The following is an 18,073-nucleotide window of genomic DNA, read 5'->3' on the forward strand; positions in this document are numbered from 1 at the left end:
CTAACAAGAAGGTTCTGGCCAAGCCTAAATTGAGGAGACAACTGGTTTTAAAAAATGTAGAGACTTTATAATGCAAAAGTAGAATTCTGTTACTTTTCTTGGAGTGTAAATGAAAACAAAATGTCTGCAGTAAAATTTATTTTTCAATACTGAGGCAGTCCACATTCAAACTGTATGTTAATTCAGCAAATGGTCAGATGTCAACAACATTCATACTGTATGTTAATTCAGCTAATGGTCAGATGTCAACAACATTCATACTGTACGTTAATTCAGCAAAGAATCAGATGTCAACACACAGCTTAAAATACACAAACTTGAACAGGTGAAGAAACAACAATTTTGACTGAGCCATAGCCTCAGAAAAGGCCCTTTCCTTGAATAAGGACAAAGAAAAAGATTTGTTATGACCACTGGCAAATTTATTGTCGTCGCCAGCAAGTGAAATTATGAGGGAGAGAGTGCACAGAAAAAAGAGAGAGAGAGAGAGAGAGAGAGAGAGAGAGAGAGAGAGAGAGAGAGAGAGAGAGAGAGAGAGAGAGAGAGTAACGTCCTCAGAGTAATTACGGTCTGGGTGAAGCTACCGGACTGAAGCACAATGAGTCCTCATCAGCCTCCTACTGGGAGCTATTACACACACACACACACACACACACACACACACACACACACACACACACACACACACACACACACACACACACACACACACCTTTACCACCTCCACTGAGGCAACATCAACTACTAATTCCAATGACCACGTTCACCAGATTCAATTATCCCTTTTAGAGAAAAACGTACTGTTAGCCTACCTCCAACCTGAGAGTGAAAAGTGTCGGTACCTTCTAATCAAAGCAACAAATGGCTTCAGTGCAAATCCAAAAGGTGAAGCAGTACTAAATAAATACATAAATACCATTTCTAAACTGGACATTTGCATCATCCTCAGAGAAAAACACTGGTTTTAACATGTAACACAAACAATTCGAAATGGAGAGCACTCATGCCTACTTATACCTGTTAAGTGTTGTAGGGTGAGGAGTGAAGGTAAATTAAAGAAAAAAAGATAGAAAAACAAGAAGTATATATGCAGCATCATCATTCATCCTCTTAGGCTCATGTAACAGAATGATATTAGTCCAAATGGGCCTAAACGAGATGCTAATGACCCTTGAGCTTAGTTTCCTCTGTCTTAGTAGTGCAGTCTTTAGTGCTGGCCAGAAGACATCTATAACAGTTACAGAACAGACCAGGCTTACTCAGCACCTCCACTACTGAACACAGGCAACTTAATGTGCAGCCACAGCCAAGGCCAGCACTGGCATTAATACAGGAGCCTTACGCAAACTCAGTCTGTCTCTCTCTCGTTCTCTGTTTATGAATGGGTCTAAACATCTGTTTCCACATGATGAATTAAATATTAGCAGTTTATTCAGAAACAAATGTCTTTGGCTCTGGCATTATCTAGATTATCCACACGCTGCCTCACGATATTAGCATTACATGCTCTGGACAGGTGAATGGATTCATTCACCATTTTTCAAATTATCTTTGCACCTTTAAAAAGATTTGCATAGCTTGTTATTGTCCATTTTACTGAGTCTCTTCTTAAAAACTTAGATTATTCAAATAATTGTCAAAATGATGGCTCGTGTTCTAATGTAATTGATAGACACAGCTCTAGTTTCTAACCCCGGTGCAGGTGAGACCACACATGAAGGAAGGTGACAAACTATGCCTCATAATGATTGAGTAATCGTTTGATTTGCTAGCATAGCATGACTTAATTTGAAACACTCCCCAGGTTAGCCAAGTGGGAGAGCATATTTCAGAGCCATGGCTTTATTTTCGCCTTCTTCTTAGTAGCGTTTTACTGCAAGATTTATTACCACTGCAATGAAAATAAAAAGATCCAGGAACCTGATAAGCATAACAAAACAGCAGAATATAATTCACAAAGGACATTATGAACCTTCTATCCACTTTCATTCTGTCAACTGTAGCAAATATGGAAATCAAGCCACTGTATTATTGGTTATGAAACAGTTAGTGTGCATGTTGATCTCATAATGAGAACATCTGGGAACAACCATAAGAAATATGGGGGGCTAAATGTGTGTGGGAATGTAGACTAATAAGAGTTGGAACAAACTGTGAAATTGAAACAAAATTGTGAAAGTTCTAAACCAAAACAATTTGTGAAGGCAGAGCTAAAAGTATGGGGCGATGATGCACTCATCGACACTGTTCAACACACAACAAGCCTGTTAGTTAGCTCATGCATGTAATTTTCATCATTATCACTCATCACTTATTTATAAAAAGAGACTTTTACTCCATAGTTCACTCCATAGTTTCCACAGTTACTGCGAGCAGGGGAGTGTGTGTGTGTGTTTGGGGGATTTAGTGGCTGACCACAGTATAGAGTCACTTAGCTTGCACAGAAAGAACCCTTAGTCACAGAGGAAATTCTCACACTGCAACTATGGTGCATCATAAAGGAGGTCAGCCCGGGAAGCCTCAAAGGCTGAAAACATCCTTAGCCACGAAGGGGTAACGTTTTCCAGCAGCCAATCACCGCCAGTCAATGCAGCCTCACAGCTGTAATGCAGCCTCATCCAAGTGGCTGGCCTTACAGCTGTGGAATGGCACTGTTCAGACAGCCAAACACTAGCAGTCTAGGAAGTCCCACAGCTGCAGTGCAGTGTCCAACAAGCAGCCAGCACAGGCTGTGATGTCACGTCAATTAGGTTTGCAGTCCAGAGAGCCTCACAGCTGTGATACAGTGCCTCTCAATTGGCTGGTCCCGGCTGCCTTTTAGCTGTGATGTAGTGTCACCCAAACAGCCACCCCAATAAGCCTCTAAGCCACGAGTATATATCGAGCCATCGACCTGTATATCGGTGGATATCATGGCAAACTCCTCAGTCATACACACAAACAATACAAAACAAATGGAAAAAACAATGTCATATTGTGCCAGCTTACTTACAGTGGAGCAGACATCCAAGAAAACTTAACTTAAACATGGGGACGTGTGTCAGGTGTGATAGGAACACATTACACGTAAAAGCAAACATCGGCTCTAGTAAATAAAAAAAGGTTACATTAGTTAATGATTGTATTTGATAAAGTTGATGAGCCACACCATGAAGGTATGGGAAAGAGTTGCTGAAGCAAGGCTAAGGCGAGAGGTCCAGATCAGTGAGCAGCAGTTTGGTTTCATGCCCAGAAAGAGTACCACAGATGCAATTTTTGCGTTGAGAGTGTTGGTAGAGAAGTACAGAGAAGGTCAGAAGGAGCTACATTGTGTCTTTGTGGATCTAGAGAAGGCATATGATAGGGTGCCAAGAGAGGAACTGTGGTACTGTATGAGGAAGTCAGGTGTAGCTGAAAAGTATGTTAGGGTGGTGCAGGACATGTATGAGGATAGTGAGACTGTGGTGAGGTGTGCAATTGGCCTGACAAATGGTTTCAAAGTGAAGGTAGGGTTACATCAGGGATCAGCTTTGAGCCCCTTCTTGTTTGCAATGGTGATGGACAGGTTGACAGATGAGGTCAGACAGGAGGCTCCATGGACCATGATGTTTGCAGATGACATTGTAATCTGTGGTGAGAGTAAAGAGCAGGTGGAAGAGAATCTGGAGAGGTGGAGGTTTGCACTGGAGAGGAGAGGAATGAAGGTCAGTAGAGACAAGACGGAATACATGTGTGTGAATGAGAGGGAGGCAGGTGGAAAGGTGAAGATGCAAGGAGTAGAGGTCATAAAGGTGGATGACTTCAAATATCTTGGGTCAACCATCCAGAGCAATGGACAGTGTAGAAAAGAGGTGAAGAAGAGGGTGCAGGCAGGATGGAGTGGGTGGAGATGGATGTCAGGGCTCATGTGTGACAGAACGCTAGCAGCAAGAGTGAAAGGGAAGGTATACAAGACAGTAGTGCGTCCTGCTATGATGTATGGTTTGGAGACTGTGGCTCTGTCTAAAAGACAGGATGCCGAGCTGGAGGTGGCAGAGATGAAGATGCTGAGATTTTCGTTGGGAGTGACAAGGATGGACAAGATTAGAAATGAGCAGATCAGAGGGACAGTGAAGGAGGAGCAGTTTGGAGATAAAGCCAGAGAGGCCAGGTTGAGATGGTTTGGACATGTGTTGAGGAGGAATAGTGGATATATTGGGCAAAGAATGTTGGAGATGGAGTTGCCGGGTAGAAGGAGAAGAGGTAGACCTCAGAGAAGGTTTATGGATGTAGTTAAGGTGGACATGGAGATGGTTGATGTGAAAGTAGAGGAGGCAATGGATAGGGCAAGATGGAGGCAGATGATCCGCTGTGGCGACCCCTAAAGGGAGCAGCCGAAAGAAGAAGAAGAATTTAATGATCGTATTTCGCTAGAGTACTAGAGCAGTTGTTGGGGGGTTAGAGGTGGCATGTCCTTGTTTGTTGTGAATTTCGTTATGATATAACACCTTGCCCAGCAAGACCGTGTGGCCACAGACCTGTTGTCACTCTAATGGCCCAATATGGCCTGCACCACTAGCGCTCCTGCGCTGCTTTCTGCTTGTTGTGTGAAACATGTGATTGACTGTGACAATACGTGACAGAACAATTATATCACCTATCAAATCACAGCTTTCTCATTATCTCAGCCTTCAGCCACAGGAGGACACGTGTTGTGTGAAAGAGCATTTCCCAGATGCGGAGATGTTCTGTGTCTCAAGGCCTCTCAGCAAGCAATGCCAGGCTGAGGAGATGAGTGTGTCGGCGTGATGGACCGCACTGGCAGCTCTCCATAGGAAAACTAATCAGAGAGCGTACTCTGAAGTAGACCTTTTGACAGCAAGGCCTGGACGCCAAGTCCAGCTCTCTCTGACATTGACACAATCTAGCATTCCATGCTGATCCATGGACTAGAGCCTGTATCTGCAGAAAACATGCACTTTTTCCAGATATTCACAGAAATATAAATCTTTCAGCAAAATAATTTATTTTCATCTGGTGGGTCTAAGTCATCTACCACGGCCACCCCTGTTGCCCCCTGTAGCATTATAATCCAGAGAGTTATAATGAAATGCGGTAGCCTGACCCTGCACACATGTCCACTGAATTAATATCACCATATTTCTCTGAATCCCACTGTCATTTCAGCCAAATCAGTGCAGGATAAAAGCACGTGTTTGTAATATTACAGTCCACTTCAGCTCACCTCATTGCCACCGAGCGACTTTAATCATCTTTGCCAAGCTTCTTAATTATCTCCCCACTTAAAATCCCCCCTGCCACACAACAGTGTGATTCCTAATCTCAATATGCTGAATATGAATGTGTGCTCTCAAAGCACCTACACTGCTCAGCTCTTTAAGATGATAACAGGTCTGATTAAGAGCTCTTGGGATATGCGGAGGACCATATCAAGATTGTCTAAATATAAATCAGATATCAAAGAGTATCACTATTCTGAAGGCTTGTATGCTCTAAATCTCCCTTATGAAAAATAAGGGTTTGATTTTTTCCATCGGCATCAAGCATTATCAACACATTCAGAGCACAGCTGGTAGATAAAAGCAACTGATAGAGATTACATTAACAGCTTGACTAACATGATTTACTCTATAATAATGGTGCTAATACAGCACTAATGTAGCACAAAATGTGTGCGATCTTAGAAATAAATGAGCCACATAAAACCATGCTATTTTATTTATTTTTTTTACTTCTTGATTGGTAAGATGGACACAGACAAACACATCGCAAAAATACATAACAGCCCCAGGGCTCAACTCCACATGCACACTGACCTGGAATATGGTATCACCACTGAGACAGCCAGAGAGCATGAGACATGTCCATACAAACAATGACATATCAGGACACATAACCAGCATCCTAAATTGGTAGTTTATCTCTTGGGAGAGTTCTTCAATATCCATTTAGTGGGGTTCAGCCCTGCGATTGGAGGAGATCCAAGTTTCCTTATGGTGGTTTTGCTTCCACCCACAACACAGATGCACTTGCAGAGTGGATGAAACTTATTGTCCTTTCATTTGTGAGCTGTGCAATTACTGCCTGGGAACAGTAGTGATGCCAATAGCACTGGAGGATTTGGCTTGGCATGACCATGTGCCAGTTACCCTCAACGGATGGTAAGCACACAGCTCAATACAATAATGGCTAATTACCAGCAGCAGCTTGTGAAATGTGCCAAAAAATTAAAAGCATCAACAAATCTGCCCAGTGTGTAGTAAGTGTAACTTAATTCTAATCTGGTCAAATCAATCTTTGAATTTTTGAACTGTTAATGTAGTAACATAGGTAGAACGAGTACAAATGTAACAACACCAAAACCAATGCCCTTAAATTCTTACATGTGTGCAGTGAGGAAAGCAGACAGGCAAAATAACTTTTGCAGTTCAATTATCAGCACAATGTGACAGAAGCCAGTAAATATTGGCAGGAGTCACTGCTAAGGGCGAGAGTGGCTCAGACCCCATGTCACCCATATAATCTCTCAGACTAAATCTGTTCCCTCTAACCTCCACAGACAGAGAGAGGTCACCAATGTGGTTTATCTGTTTTGGATCCACCATTTAAAGCTGCACACTACAGCTTCAGAGACACTCTGTATACCAGAGAAAGTTAAGTACATCACATTGCAGTTGCCTGTTGTAATGGTATTGCTATTATCTCACTGCGTCCTGTGTCCTTTGCTATCATGACCCTTCTCCTATAACTGAGAATGGGAAAGTGTTCTTAAAGGTGCATTCTGGCATAAAATAAGCTTTTAATGTTATTTTTTGTGTAATATGTAGTTATATATAGTATTCTGCAGCTCAGCATTGCATTTAGCCTCACTGCTTTGACAGGATTCATGATTCTGTATCTTTTTTGTGTTTTCATCCATCATGTACTGCACCAATTATACAACCATTAGGACTCCTGCACTGATGTACAGGCTAATACATACAAACTTAGGGTGCCTATACACTAGAGGCTGACAATGTATTTCAGTTAGGACGCTGTGTCAGCTCTCTTGGAATAGAAACGTGTCTGTATGCAGTGAAAAGATTCATCATCGAACGTCGAAAAAGTTCAAACCAAAAATGTTACACAGTTTTTATATGATAGTGATGATATGTAACTCCACTCACTGGCACTTAGGCCCCACTATATATGGCTTGACTATTTTGGTGCCTGGGCCCCTGCATGCAAGGACCGATGGTGTCAATACAGCTCATTTAATAAGCATACTTGACATGAGTACAGCATGAAAAAGTTTCTGTTTTGCTCTGTAGATAATGTCAAGTAAGTATGTGCATTTATCCTGGGTCTATAAAACCTACAGATGTGCCTTGTGTAATACTGGAAGCTGGATTTTGCATTCAGAGCATGTGTGCAGGTAACATGCACTCTAATCAAGCGAGAAAATCAGAGAGAGAGAGAGAGAGAGAGAGAGAGAGGGAGAGAGTATAAGAAATAAAGCAAAATAGAAGTAAGAGGACAGAAAGAGATTTTACACATAGGCAGAGAGGGAACAGCATTTTTTGGAGGGATAAGACTTGAGAAATGCCAGGATGAAAAAAATTTAAAAAAGGAAGAGCTGTACAGAAACCGACATGTCATTGTTTTTCCCTTTCTTACTCTCTCTTTCTCTCTCTTGCGAGCAGCACGACAGCAGTGGCAGCACTAAGGTAAGGTGGGTCGCATCTTTAATTATTCACCAGCAGGAGTCCTTGATCAAGGCTGCAGCCAATCAGAGACATTAACCAGGCCGAGCCATGACACTGGCTGGTAAGAGAGGATAGGCACTGTCATCAATACTGCACCGACTCACAGCTAGACAAACTACACCTCTCTGTCCATGCACTGTCTGCGGCTAGTTGGTTTTACACAGACCCAGAACATGAGCAACAGATGGTCTGGACAATGGATGGGTGGGTGAGGAGAAGGGGAAGGGGAGGGGGAAGGGTCATGATGGATTGTATTAAGTTACTGAACTAGGTTCTTCTTCCCAAAATAATAAAGAGTTGAAAAGCCCAAGTCTTAAAGAAAGAAGGGAGGTTTATTATCGGCTGTAAATGGCTGAGTGTTGTAGTCACTTCTACTACACGCCCCTAAACAAAAAAGACCAGTTTAATCTTAACACTGTGCATTCATAAAGAAGAATAAGTAGGTACATTAAACTTCATCTGCACAACAATAAACACTTAGTCTGAAAATATTCATAAAAACCGCTCTCTCAAATGAGGCAGAAGGCCTTCAGTGTGAATTCTGGATGATATTCCACCATGGCTAATTTTCCTCAACCATACTTTTAAAAAAAACTGCTATACAGTAATTTATTTATTTATTTATTTGTATTATGTATTCGCTTTTCATCATTCCAACTACAGTTAATGATGCGACACTAGCACTAAACTCATTGCGTATGCCAGTATACTTGGTGAATAAATTGGTTCACAACTGATGGCAGCTCTTTAGTCTCACTCTGGTTTTTGTATAAGCTAGCAAGAGGTAGCAATCCATGTAATACTTTTTTTCTCCATAGAAACTGATAATTCAAATCTGCTGTCTTTACCAGTGCTTACATAACCATCACAAAAGCCTTCGCTTGCTCATTTGATGGCCCGTTTGCTTCACTTGCTTATTTCTAAGCAATGGGATTTTTGTGCTGTATGTTTCATACTGATAGTCTACAAAGACCAGATGAGTGCTTTCTATCCTCTCTCATCCTACTGTCTCCCTCTCCTCTCTTCTCCTCGTTTCCTCTCTCATCATCTGCACTTCTGTCTTCTCTGCTGACTGCGCAGGTATGGATTATCTGAGTGATGGTAGCTTTACTACTCTGTTTACAGCATCGTGTCAATAAAAGTTATTGATGAGTTTTTTTTATTAGCTAGTAAATTAGATATTTTCAACTTTGTTTCCCGCACTCCTGTTCTTGTAGTAGCACTGTCTATACTGTCACCTGTTTATATACATATCATACAAAAACAACTGTCTGTGACTGGTTATTTTGCATATCAGTTTTTGCTCAGGTTAAGCAACAAAAAGCACCTCCAACCATAGACTGAAGTCCAGCTTAGACTAGTGTGTGCATGCCTGACTGAACAGAGTTGCATAGAGTACTCAACTAGTTGACTAAATACAGTACATTGATATGGTGGTGCAGAGAGAACTAGAGTGCTAGAAGAAATATGACAGCAGAAAAACCTCATTGCCAGAGACACTAGGTTATGTTGCTCAATATGGCGAAGGACCACCTAATTTGACAGAAAGGGACATTCACTGACATGCAAATACCTCAGATGCACAGAGTAGGAACAGGCGTTTATCAAAACGCTGCAACTAAAAAGTGACAAAGTGGAGCATTTGTCAGCAAACATAAGAGGACATCTTCAGTGGCATGCCATCTCCATCTGCCTTTCACATACAGCCAGGCCACTGTTAGGCCTCCTTTTCTCTAAATGATTAAGCTGAGGAGGAAAGGTCCCCCGCAGTTTGCTCTGCTTTAGCACTGAGTCAAGTTTTGTAAGTGCAACATGCTTTAGCAAGTCAGCAATCAATGTTTCACTGTAAAGGGAGGAGACACTGATGTCTAATGGATCTGGCTCTAACGGATGATGCTGAATGCGGTATGACAGAAATGCACTCTCTGTGGGATCTTTTATATGGCTAAGCTTATTCAAGAAAAATGCCAGCAATAATTGACAATCGTCTGACTGAAGCCTCTCTGCTGAATTACAAACAAGTTCTGTGTAAAACTAGATTTCTAAAGTGAAACAATTAATCTTTCCCATGTAAAGGAGTGTCTGGCTTACATCACCAAATAGCAGCCTCCATTACAAACTCTAGGAGGCCCCTTTAAAACCTCTGAACTCCAGTTCGAAGTTGGTAAATCTCTCCACTGCTGAATCCTCTCTTGTGATGTTAAACGGTACAAACTGGGACCACAAAAAGGATCCGACTTATTTTCTGTTGCCTTAATTTTCAGCTTAACCAAAACACTGGTAAACATTTCAGTCTTAATTAGCTTTCAGCGCAAGGGCAACAAAGGCATTACAGAATTAGCCTCCTTTGGGCTTTGGTGCATTAAATTAAAGCATTTTATGAATTATTTAGGTCATGATTAAAAAAAGAGATTGGAGTCAGGAAGCGCAGGCGGTTCACACACAGAAGTATCTGTTCTGCAGTCTGTCAGGGTGAAGAGAATGTGTACCTAAACCCCAGCAACAAGATAAAACAGACTCTCTGCAGACATAAACAAAATATAGTCACAAATAGGTCTGTTGCCTGTGTTATTTCAAAAACTTACATCCTAATGCATTAAAGACAACCGAGATTAAATGATGTTTTGCTTTTCTTTTGGCGGGAGAAGAGGAGATTCTGTAGGGCAAAGCCGTTTATCAGATCCTGCTAGACCAGGAGACACACTCAGAGGGCCCTGAAGATTGGACTAGCCATCATGTGATGCCAAAGGGCACCATACACACTCATTACAGCACAATCATAGATACGCAGACAGACAGAGTTGCTTCTAGCATGCTCGATCTGTCCTCATCTAAGCTGACGACCCTGGGGACATATTTCAGTGAGATAGAGAGAACAGGAAGGACAGCACAGAAAAGTATACCTGTTCATGCACCTGTTTGTTGGATTAACTTCTCTGAATAAAATGAAATGCATCACAATATCTGCAAAACACAGCAGAGACCCAGAGGACGTTTATATTGTCCCTGAAACAGATGTCCCTCCATCTGTTACTAAAGGCTGAAGATAACTCTGTGCCTGCTTGCACATTCAGAAACATATGGAGATGCTGTTTCTAAACCCAGCCTCCTCTAATTTTGTGTGCTTTCTGGCTTTATCTGCTCCAAACAACCAGTAAGACATCAAAGAGCAGAGGGAAAGAGAAAGAAGGAAAGCAAAACAAAGAGAGGTCAAGCCTGGCTTGCTGGCTTTGTCTTACTCAGCATGTCTCCCTTGGACTGTTCCCCAGGACTTCACCCAGGCTGTTTGCTGGTGCCCATGCCAGCTCTTTAATCCTCTCACTCCTGTTGGCCTAGATGTGCCTCCAACAGTGCCTACATGACAGCAGACCCATCCAGGCCATTAGTAAGGTCATCTTTAGGGGTAGCTACAAATGGATAAGCATTTTGCGCTTTGCATACTATGCATTGCCAATTTTGGGTAATGGTATTTTTGCAGGCCCTTAAGTTTCAGGCATCCACCTAAGTTTGTGGTGTAAATTCCAAAATACTATGGGACTACTTTGGGTGCCATGATGCTAACTTCCAAAGCAGTCTAACTAAATTACACTAAAATGCCAATTAAATATTAAGTGGTTAAGTATGTGGTACAACTTGAAAGTACTATGCCATTATTTTGTGTAAAAATAACTAGGCAGCTACATTAGGTAAAAAGATTGTACATAAATAAGAGTCTTAGTATGTACCTCCTTGTTATCTAGAAATGAAACCGAAGCTGGGCTGTAATGGAAAGCAATGATTCTTACTGTGGTTTTACTGAATCCTTATCATTTACGTCAGAAAACATACTTTGAATTTTGTGGCATTATTTTTCATCAAATAAATCACCTGGTACTTAAGGTGTTTTCAGTTTACTTTCCTGCTTAAAAGATGTGACGGTATAGTGAACTTTAGTATGATTATGTTTGTACTTACCACTCTGTTGCTTCAAAAATTAATAATGTATTTTATTGTGTCCTTTAGCAGGTTGATAGTTAGGACCTGTTAGTCATTTCAGTGTAATTTAGCTAGACTGTCTTGATACTTCATCATCATTTTACCATACATAATTACACAGCACTTTAGAGACTGTACCCCACAACTGCGCCAAGACTTATTGTCATGCTACCCAAAATAATTGTCTAGCACTGTTTACAGCAATTAATCTCATTGGTTTCACTTTGGAAGGTTAGTGGCAAACAGGGTAAAAGGTGAATGAGACTGAACACTGAGCAAAGCAGCATACAATACAAGCATGTCCAATGGAGAACTGCCTCTCGTTCAGTGTTTCCCAACCCTGGGCCTACAGGTACTCTGCCCTGCACACTTTGGTGTTTTCTCTGAACCACCTAATCCAACTAATCAGCTAAATAACTAACCCTTTCTGAATTGAAGCAGGTGAGTTAGAGCTTGGAAAAAACAATAAAGATGTGCAGGGCAGGGGTACCACAAGATTAGGAGTGGGAACTCCTGTTATAAGTTAAGCGAAAATGTCTTTCCATATAGGAAAACCCACAATCTGCAGGCAGCTTTAAGCAGCATTTATATTATTGTGGAGAAAACTTCCATAAAGCCATATTATTCCACTTTGTGCTGAGATATGTGGTGTGCAAACCACAATGCGCGGCAGCAAAAGTTCAACTTTGATGAGTGCTGGAATTGTTAAATCGTACCACTGTACAAAGTGGCATGCAAGGTGCATTTTCCATGATAATGTGAACATTGCTTTAGCCTGAGCTGTAGATCCATCGGTGTACCCATAGAGGCCTGTATAATGAAAGCAGTCCTCCTTCCCTCCTGCCTTTTTCTGCATGTTTAGGGCTGTGATGCAGGGGATTTATAGCCTACCTACAATACCATTGTTCCCCAGTGGCAGAGGAAAGAAGGGGAGAAAAGCAATGAGACTTTAAAGCATTTACTCAATCATAAAGCCCCAAAGGTATTTTAAGCAGCAAGAAACTGCTGAGAGTAAAGGGGTCCTCAGCAACGCCCCAGGGAAGGTGGAAATGTGCTATATACAGAAATACTGTGGCAGACGTTTCTGAAGATATTGAAGTTTTGTGAGCCTTTATGGGAACTGGTCAGCCATCAGAGAGATATTGCTCTCTCAAAGTTTACTGAGTCTCCTTTTCCATCCTTCTTTCACCACAAACCTGGTAAAAATGATACACGATATGGCCAAAAGTATGACACTTGATCATCATACCTATATTAGATTGATGGATATTTCATTTGAAAACAATGGGCATTAATATGGATTTGCCCCACCCGCTTTGCAGCTATAACAGCATCCACTCTTCAGTAATGGCTTTTTACATAATTTTTGGGGTGTGTCTGTAGGGAACTGCGCCCCTTTGTGAGGTCAAGCACTGATGTTAGATAAAATGGACTGGCTTGCAACTGATGTTCCAATTCAGTACCTGACATCACTTATGCTCTTGTGACTGAATGCAATCAAATCCTCACAGTAATGTTCTAAATATTTTGAGTAAAGCCTTCTCAGAAAAGTAAAGGTCATTATTGCAGCAAAGTGCGGCCAAACTTCTTAGTAATACCCCAGATTTCAGAAGAAAGGTTGGGTGAGCAAGTGTCAAACTTTTGGACATAAGGCTTACACTAGTAGATTAGCAGCGATTTTGCTATTCTAACTCTAACCCAAACCTACAGTCACTTGGGAGTAGATTAGTCTGTGTACTTCTAGGGTCAGAGCACAGTCCTAGGCAGTCAACAGGTGGCTGTGAAATGACTACACACACCTACACAAACCTACCCAGACACATTTAGGCAATGAAGTTAGATAAAAAGGCCTGGCTTGCAACTGACATTTCAATTCATCGCAAATGTGTTCAGTGGGGTTCAGGTCAAGGTCAAATTATGTCTTTATAGCCCCTGATTGGTGCACAGGGGCATAGTCATGCTGGAACAGAAAAGCACCTACCCCAAACTGTTGCCACAAAGTTGGAAGAATATAACTGTTTAAATGTCTTTGTATGACAGCATTAACATTACTTTTCACTAGAACTAAGGAGCCTAGCCCAAACCTTGAAAACCAGCTACAGACTATTATCCCTCCTCCACCAAACTTTACTGTTGGCACTATGTATTCCACCAGGTAGCATTTTCCTGGCATCAGATTTGTCAGAATGCCAGTGTGAGTTACTTATATTTCAAGTGACTGAGCTTTTCAGTATGACTCATTTTACTGCCAATGTTCTACAGAGACTGAATGCCTATGTGCTTGATTACATACATCAGTTAGCTATGGGTGTGGCTGAAACACCTTAACTTAATATTTAGGAAGGGTGTTAAACTTTTGACCATACAGTGTATGCTCGAGCTGGGGAAATGACCACATTATGCTACAGTCCAGCCTTCCAGAACCTGCAGAATTCACTCCATGTTAAGAAAAGCCTTTCAGGACCTTGGACAGCTGCTGGGTGTCCAATAATGTATTGCGAAAAGGCACAAAAACGCATTACCAAAGATTAATTGATGACTGCCTCCAGCATTCTGCAACACACTAAGTGAAAACACTTATAAGAAAGCACAAAACATTGGATTAGAAAAAAAATCTTCACATTCTCATCAGAGTGATTTTTAACATCAAATAAAGCAAGTACATAAACTACATGTGACAACAGGACTTATCGATCACACATTAGTAGAAAATATATAGTCATTTAGTCGAGTATGGACTTTCCATGCTCATTCATAAAAGTGAATATTAATCATCCTGATCTGTTCAGGGACAGACATGGCCCTTGCCTCGGATAAATAATCAGAGGTACAGACGTGACAGAACAACCACACTCAAGTTGAAGTAAAAGTTGAATAAAAATATGAAGTCCAAATATTCCTCCAGTGCAGAGTTCCCTAAAGAACTGCAGTAAAACTTCCTAGAACATCAACCATCATTCAGCACAGTAACTGACATTCATTACACACTACTCATCTCTTTCAGGAATAATTTTGCTCTAAAAAAAAATGCTTTAGCTTGGAAATGAGAGTTATAATTTAAGCCCAAAAAAGAAATAGGAAGTGATCGTAAAGGCCTAAATTAAACGGAGCGCTAGATTGCTTTCTGCAAAATATATCGATTAGTAGAGTAAGAATTGTGTAAGAATATGGAAGAAGTACATTTAAGTAACTAAATGTAATTAGTTACTCATTGCCTCTATTCTGAACCTCCACCTAAATCATCTTTGCTTTGCAGTTGTATGCACATTGCTGACAGGCTCTGGAGGAGCTGCACATGAGCCGAAACCCCCCAGCATTGGGCTGTGCAGCAGTGGAACTGTATTCTCTGGAGTGATAGAGCATCATCCAATATTTCTGGGATGAATTAGGCTGGTGTTTGTGATCCAGAACTCATCATGCAATGTCGCTACCTGGCATCAGTTATGCTCTTGTGGCTGATTGCAATCCTCACAATAATGTTTCAAATTTAGTGTAAAGTCTTCTCAGAAGAGTAGAGGCCATTACAACAGCAAAGAGGGCCAAACTCCTTAGTAATACCTTAGATTTCAGAAGATATGTTGGGTGAGCAAGTGTCTACAAACTTTTGGACACAAAGTAGATTGGCAGTAATATTGCTATTCTAACTCTAACCCAAACCTACAGTGATCTGGGAGTAGATTAGTCTGTGTTCTTGTAGGGTCAGAGCAGAGCTCTAGGCAGTCAATAGATGGCTGTGAAATGACCACACAGGGTTCAGTGACCTCAACACAACCCCATCTCTCAAATACACACATACACACAACTACTCAGACAGATCTATACACTTGCTTTCAGATAGCACATGTGGAAAATATACTTCATATGTAGTATCCATACTGTATTATGCTAAAGTTTTAAGCCCTTAAGAAAATTTGATCTAAAGGCTATTAAAGTAAGCATGTATTTGCAGACTATTAGAATAAATACATATTATTAATAAAATAAGTAGCAAGTTTATGTCAGGGGTCAAGAAACCATTTCCAAACCTCTCGTCATGGCAACCTAGTATTATCTGTAGCTATTATTAAGCCATACTTAGTTTGGCTCAATCACTGCTTGATTACATTAAATTAGTTATGCCGATGATGGAATTGAACAAATCCATGCAACAGCTGCGATGTTGTGATCTCAGGATAACAACTTATCTTTGTTATCTTCTCTTGAGTAAAAAAAAAAGTCTTGTTTAGAAAAAAATAACTGATACCTTGTGAGCTAGTTAGTGCGGAAGTCGAGAGAGGTCGTAATATCATAATTTTCTGGACTGTTATCTTGAGATAACGAGTTAATTATGTTGTCTCGAGCTAACAACTTCGTTATCTCGAGCTAACAAGATAACTAGCTTGTCGTTTTAAGATAACACCTTTGACTAAAATAATTAACTTATTATCTCAAGATAACAATCCAGAAAATTATGATATTATGTTATGACATCTCTGGATTTCCGTGTTAACTAGCTCACAAGGCATCAGTTATTTATCAAGACTTTTTTTTTTTACTTTTTACTGCTTTCATGTTCGTTTGTTCCCACCTACTGCCAAGAAATTGCTTAGAATTTACTAAGGGGTCTAAGAATTTTGCACAGTATTGTATGTAAATATTGTATGTGACATTTTTGTCCCAAAAATTAACAAAAACAAACTCTCTCACACACACACACACACACACTCATACACACACACACTAAACTCTTCCCATCTGTAACAAACTTTACCTTCACCGCTTCCGCGTGCGTGAACGCGTCGAACACCTTCTCGTTGACCTTCAGGATCTGGTCCCCCACCCTCAGCCCCTCCTTCTCGGCCAGCGAGCCAGGCTCTACCAGTGACACGTAGATGCCCACCCCGTGCTCGGAGCCCCCGCGGATGCTGAAGCCTAAGCCCTCCTGGCTCTTGTGGCGTTTCAGGGTCACGCGCCGGACCTCGCCTGGAGTGTCCGGCACGAAATGGGGGCCCAGTAGTGGCACGAGTGCCGCCGTGCTCCCTCCGCCGCCGGTGGTGGTGGTGGTTGTGGTGCTACTGCTGCTCCTCGCGTCATCCTCGATTGGCGCTCGCGCCAGTGTCTCAGGGTCCCCGTTGCTCGCGAGCGAGTCGGCCTTGATGTAGAGCCCCTCACTCGTGTACTGGTCGAAAAGCAGCTGGTCTGACCGCGGGATGACCAGGCGCAGCATAGGCAGCAGCTGCCGCTTGCTCGGCACGTTCAGGATCACGCGCAGCGTCTGCACGAGATCGTAGACATTGCGCCGCGCGTGGTACGCGTTCAGGCAGTGCACGAACTGCTCGCGCTCGGCGTCGCTCAGCAGGACGTTGAGCGCGCGGTGCAGGCGCCGCACGTTCGCCGAGAGGGAGCGTGCGCTGCCGGACAACGACGCGGCCGACGAGGAGCCGAGCGACACGCGCTCCAGCTCGAGCTCCAGATCCGCACTCATCGTCCCGCGGGCGCACGCGAGGCACCGGCGACGCCGCTCCTCATGCCGGCGATCCGCTCGCGTTCACGGCAGCACGCATATGAGGAGGATCGGGTTACGCGAGGACGAGAGCGCGAGCGGCGGAGAAAAGTTTCGAGATGAAAAACATTCCACTTTTATCACGCGCCAAAACGTAGCTTTATTGTGTTAAACGGTGAGGCTCGCGGAGTAAACGGCGCCGCTGTTGACCTGTCACGCGGGGAGGCTACTGTTGGTTTAAACGCTGCCCTCTCCGCTTCGCCGTCGTCCGCTCTGAAATTTAGAAAGAGGGTCAAGTAGACCGGACAGCGTCTCCGGTGTCTCCGGGAGCAACACGTCACCGCTTTACTCCAGGAAAGCTGCAAAAAAGCCCAAAGAGGAACATTTAGACGCTCAGCTTGAAGCTACAGTAACATTTCATACAGGTTTGCCTCGGGTCTCCCTCACACGACGAGCCACCGCGCTCAAACAGCCGGGCCCAAAAAAGACAGAAAAAGTTGCTTTTCGATGAACGCCGTGTTCATGGAGTTTGATAAAGAAGTGCCCGTTTCCTCGGAAAGTCAACCAAAAGTATCCCGGCCGTATAAAATCCCTTCGTTTTTAGCGTTTAACAGGTGCTGGGGTTCACAAACATACCCGCTCGCTCCGAGCTCCGCCGCCGTTGCTTGGCGACCAGAGACAGAACGGACTCTGACAGAAGCCGCTCGCGCAAAGCTTCTGCCGGAAATGACGCAGTATGAGGGCGCGAAGGCGTTGCATGGTAACCAATAACACAGGCAATTCCGGCGGGTTTTTAATTATTATTTATCGCCGTTTTTAAGGGTTAATTTGCTTTATCTTCATTTGTTTTGTTTGGTGTTTTAATACGTTTCCAACGAGGGAAAAAGATTTC

General features: G+C 42.4%; 1 protein-coding gene across 6 annotated transcripts in view; it reads right to left on the reverse strand.

The window, feature by feature from the left end:
- Positions 1-17,853, reverse strand: part of whrna (whirlin a) — a 149,737-nt gene extending 131,884 nt beyond the window's left edge. For 5 of the 6 annotated variants that reach the window (XM_017714633.2, XM_037546225.1, XM_037546222.1 and 2 more), the window contains exon 1: positions 16,450-17,853. In XM_017714633.2, coding sequence (XP_017570122.1) covers positions 16,450-17,163 — 714 coding nt within the window. In that variant the 5' untranslated portion in view covers positions 17,164-17,853. The remainder of the gene's footprint in view (positions 1-16,449) is intronic. The other variant, XM_037546224.1, reaches the window with a different exon arrangement.
- Between the last annotated feature and the right edge of the window lie 220 nt (positions 17,854-18,073).

Source organism: Pygocentrus nattereri, chromosome 16 (assembly GCF_015220715.1).
Source record: "Pygocentrus nattereri isolate fPygNat1 chromosome 16, fPygNat1.pri, whole genome shotgun sequence".
Taxonomy (NCBI): Eukaryota; Metazoa; Chordata; class Actinopteri; order Characiformes; family Serrasalmidae; genus Pygocentrus; species Pygocentrus nattereri.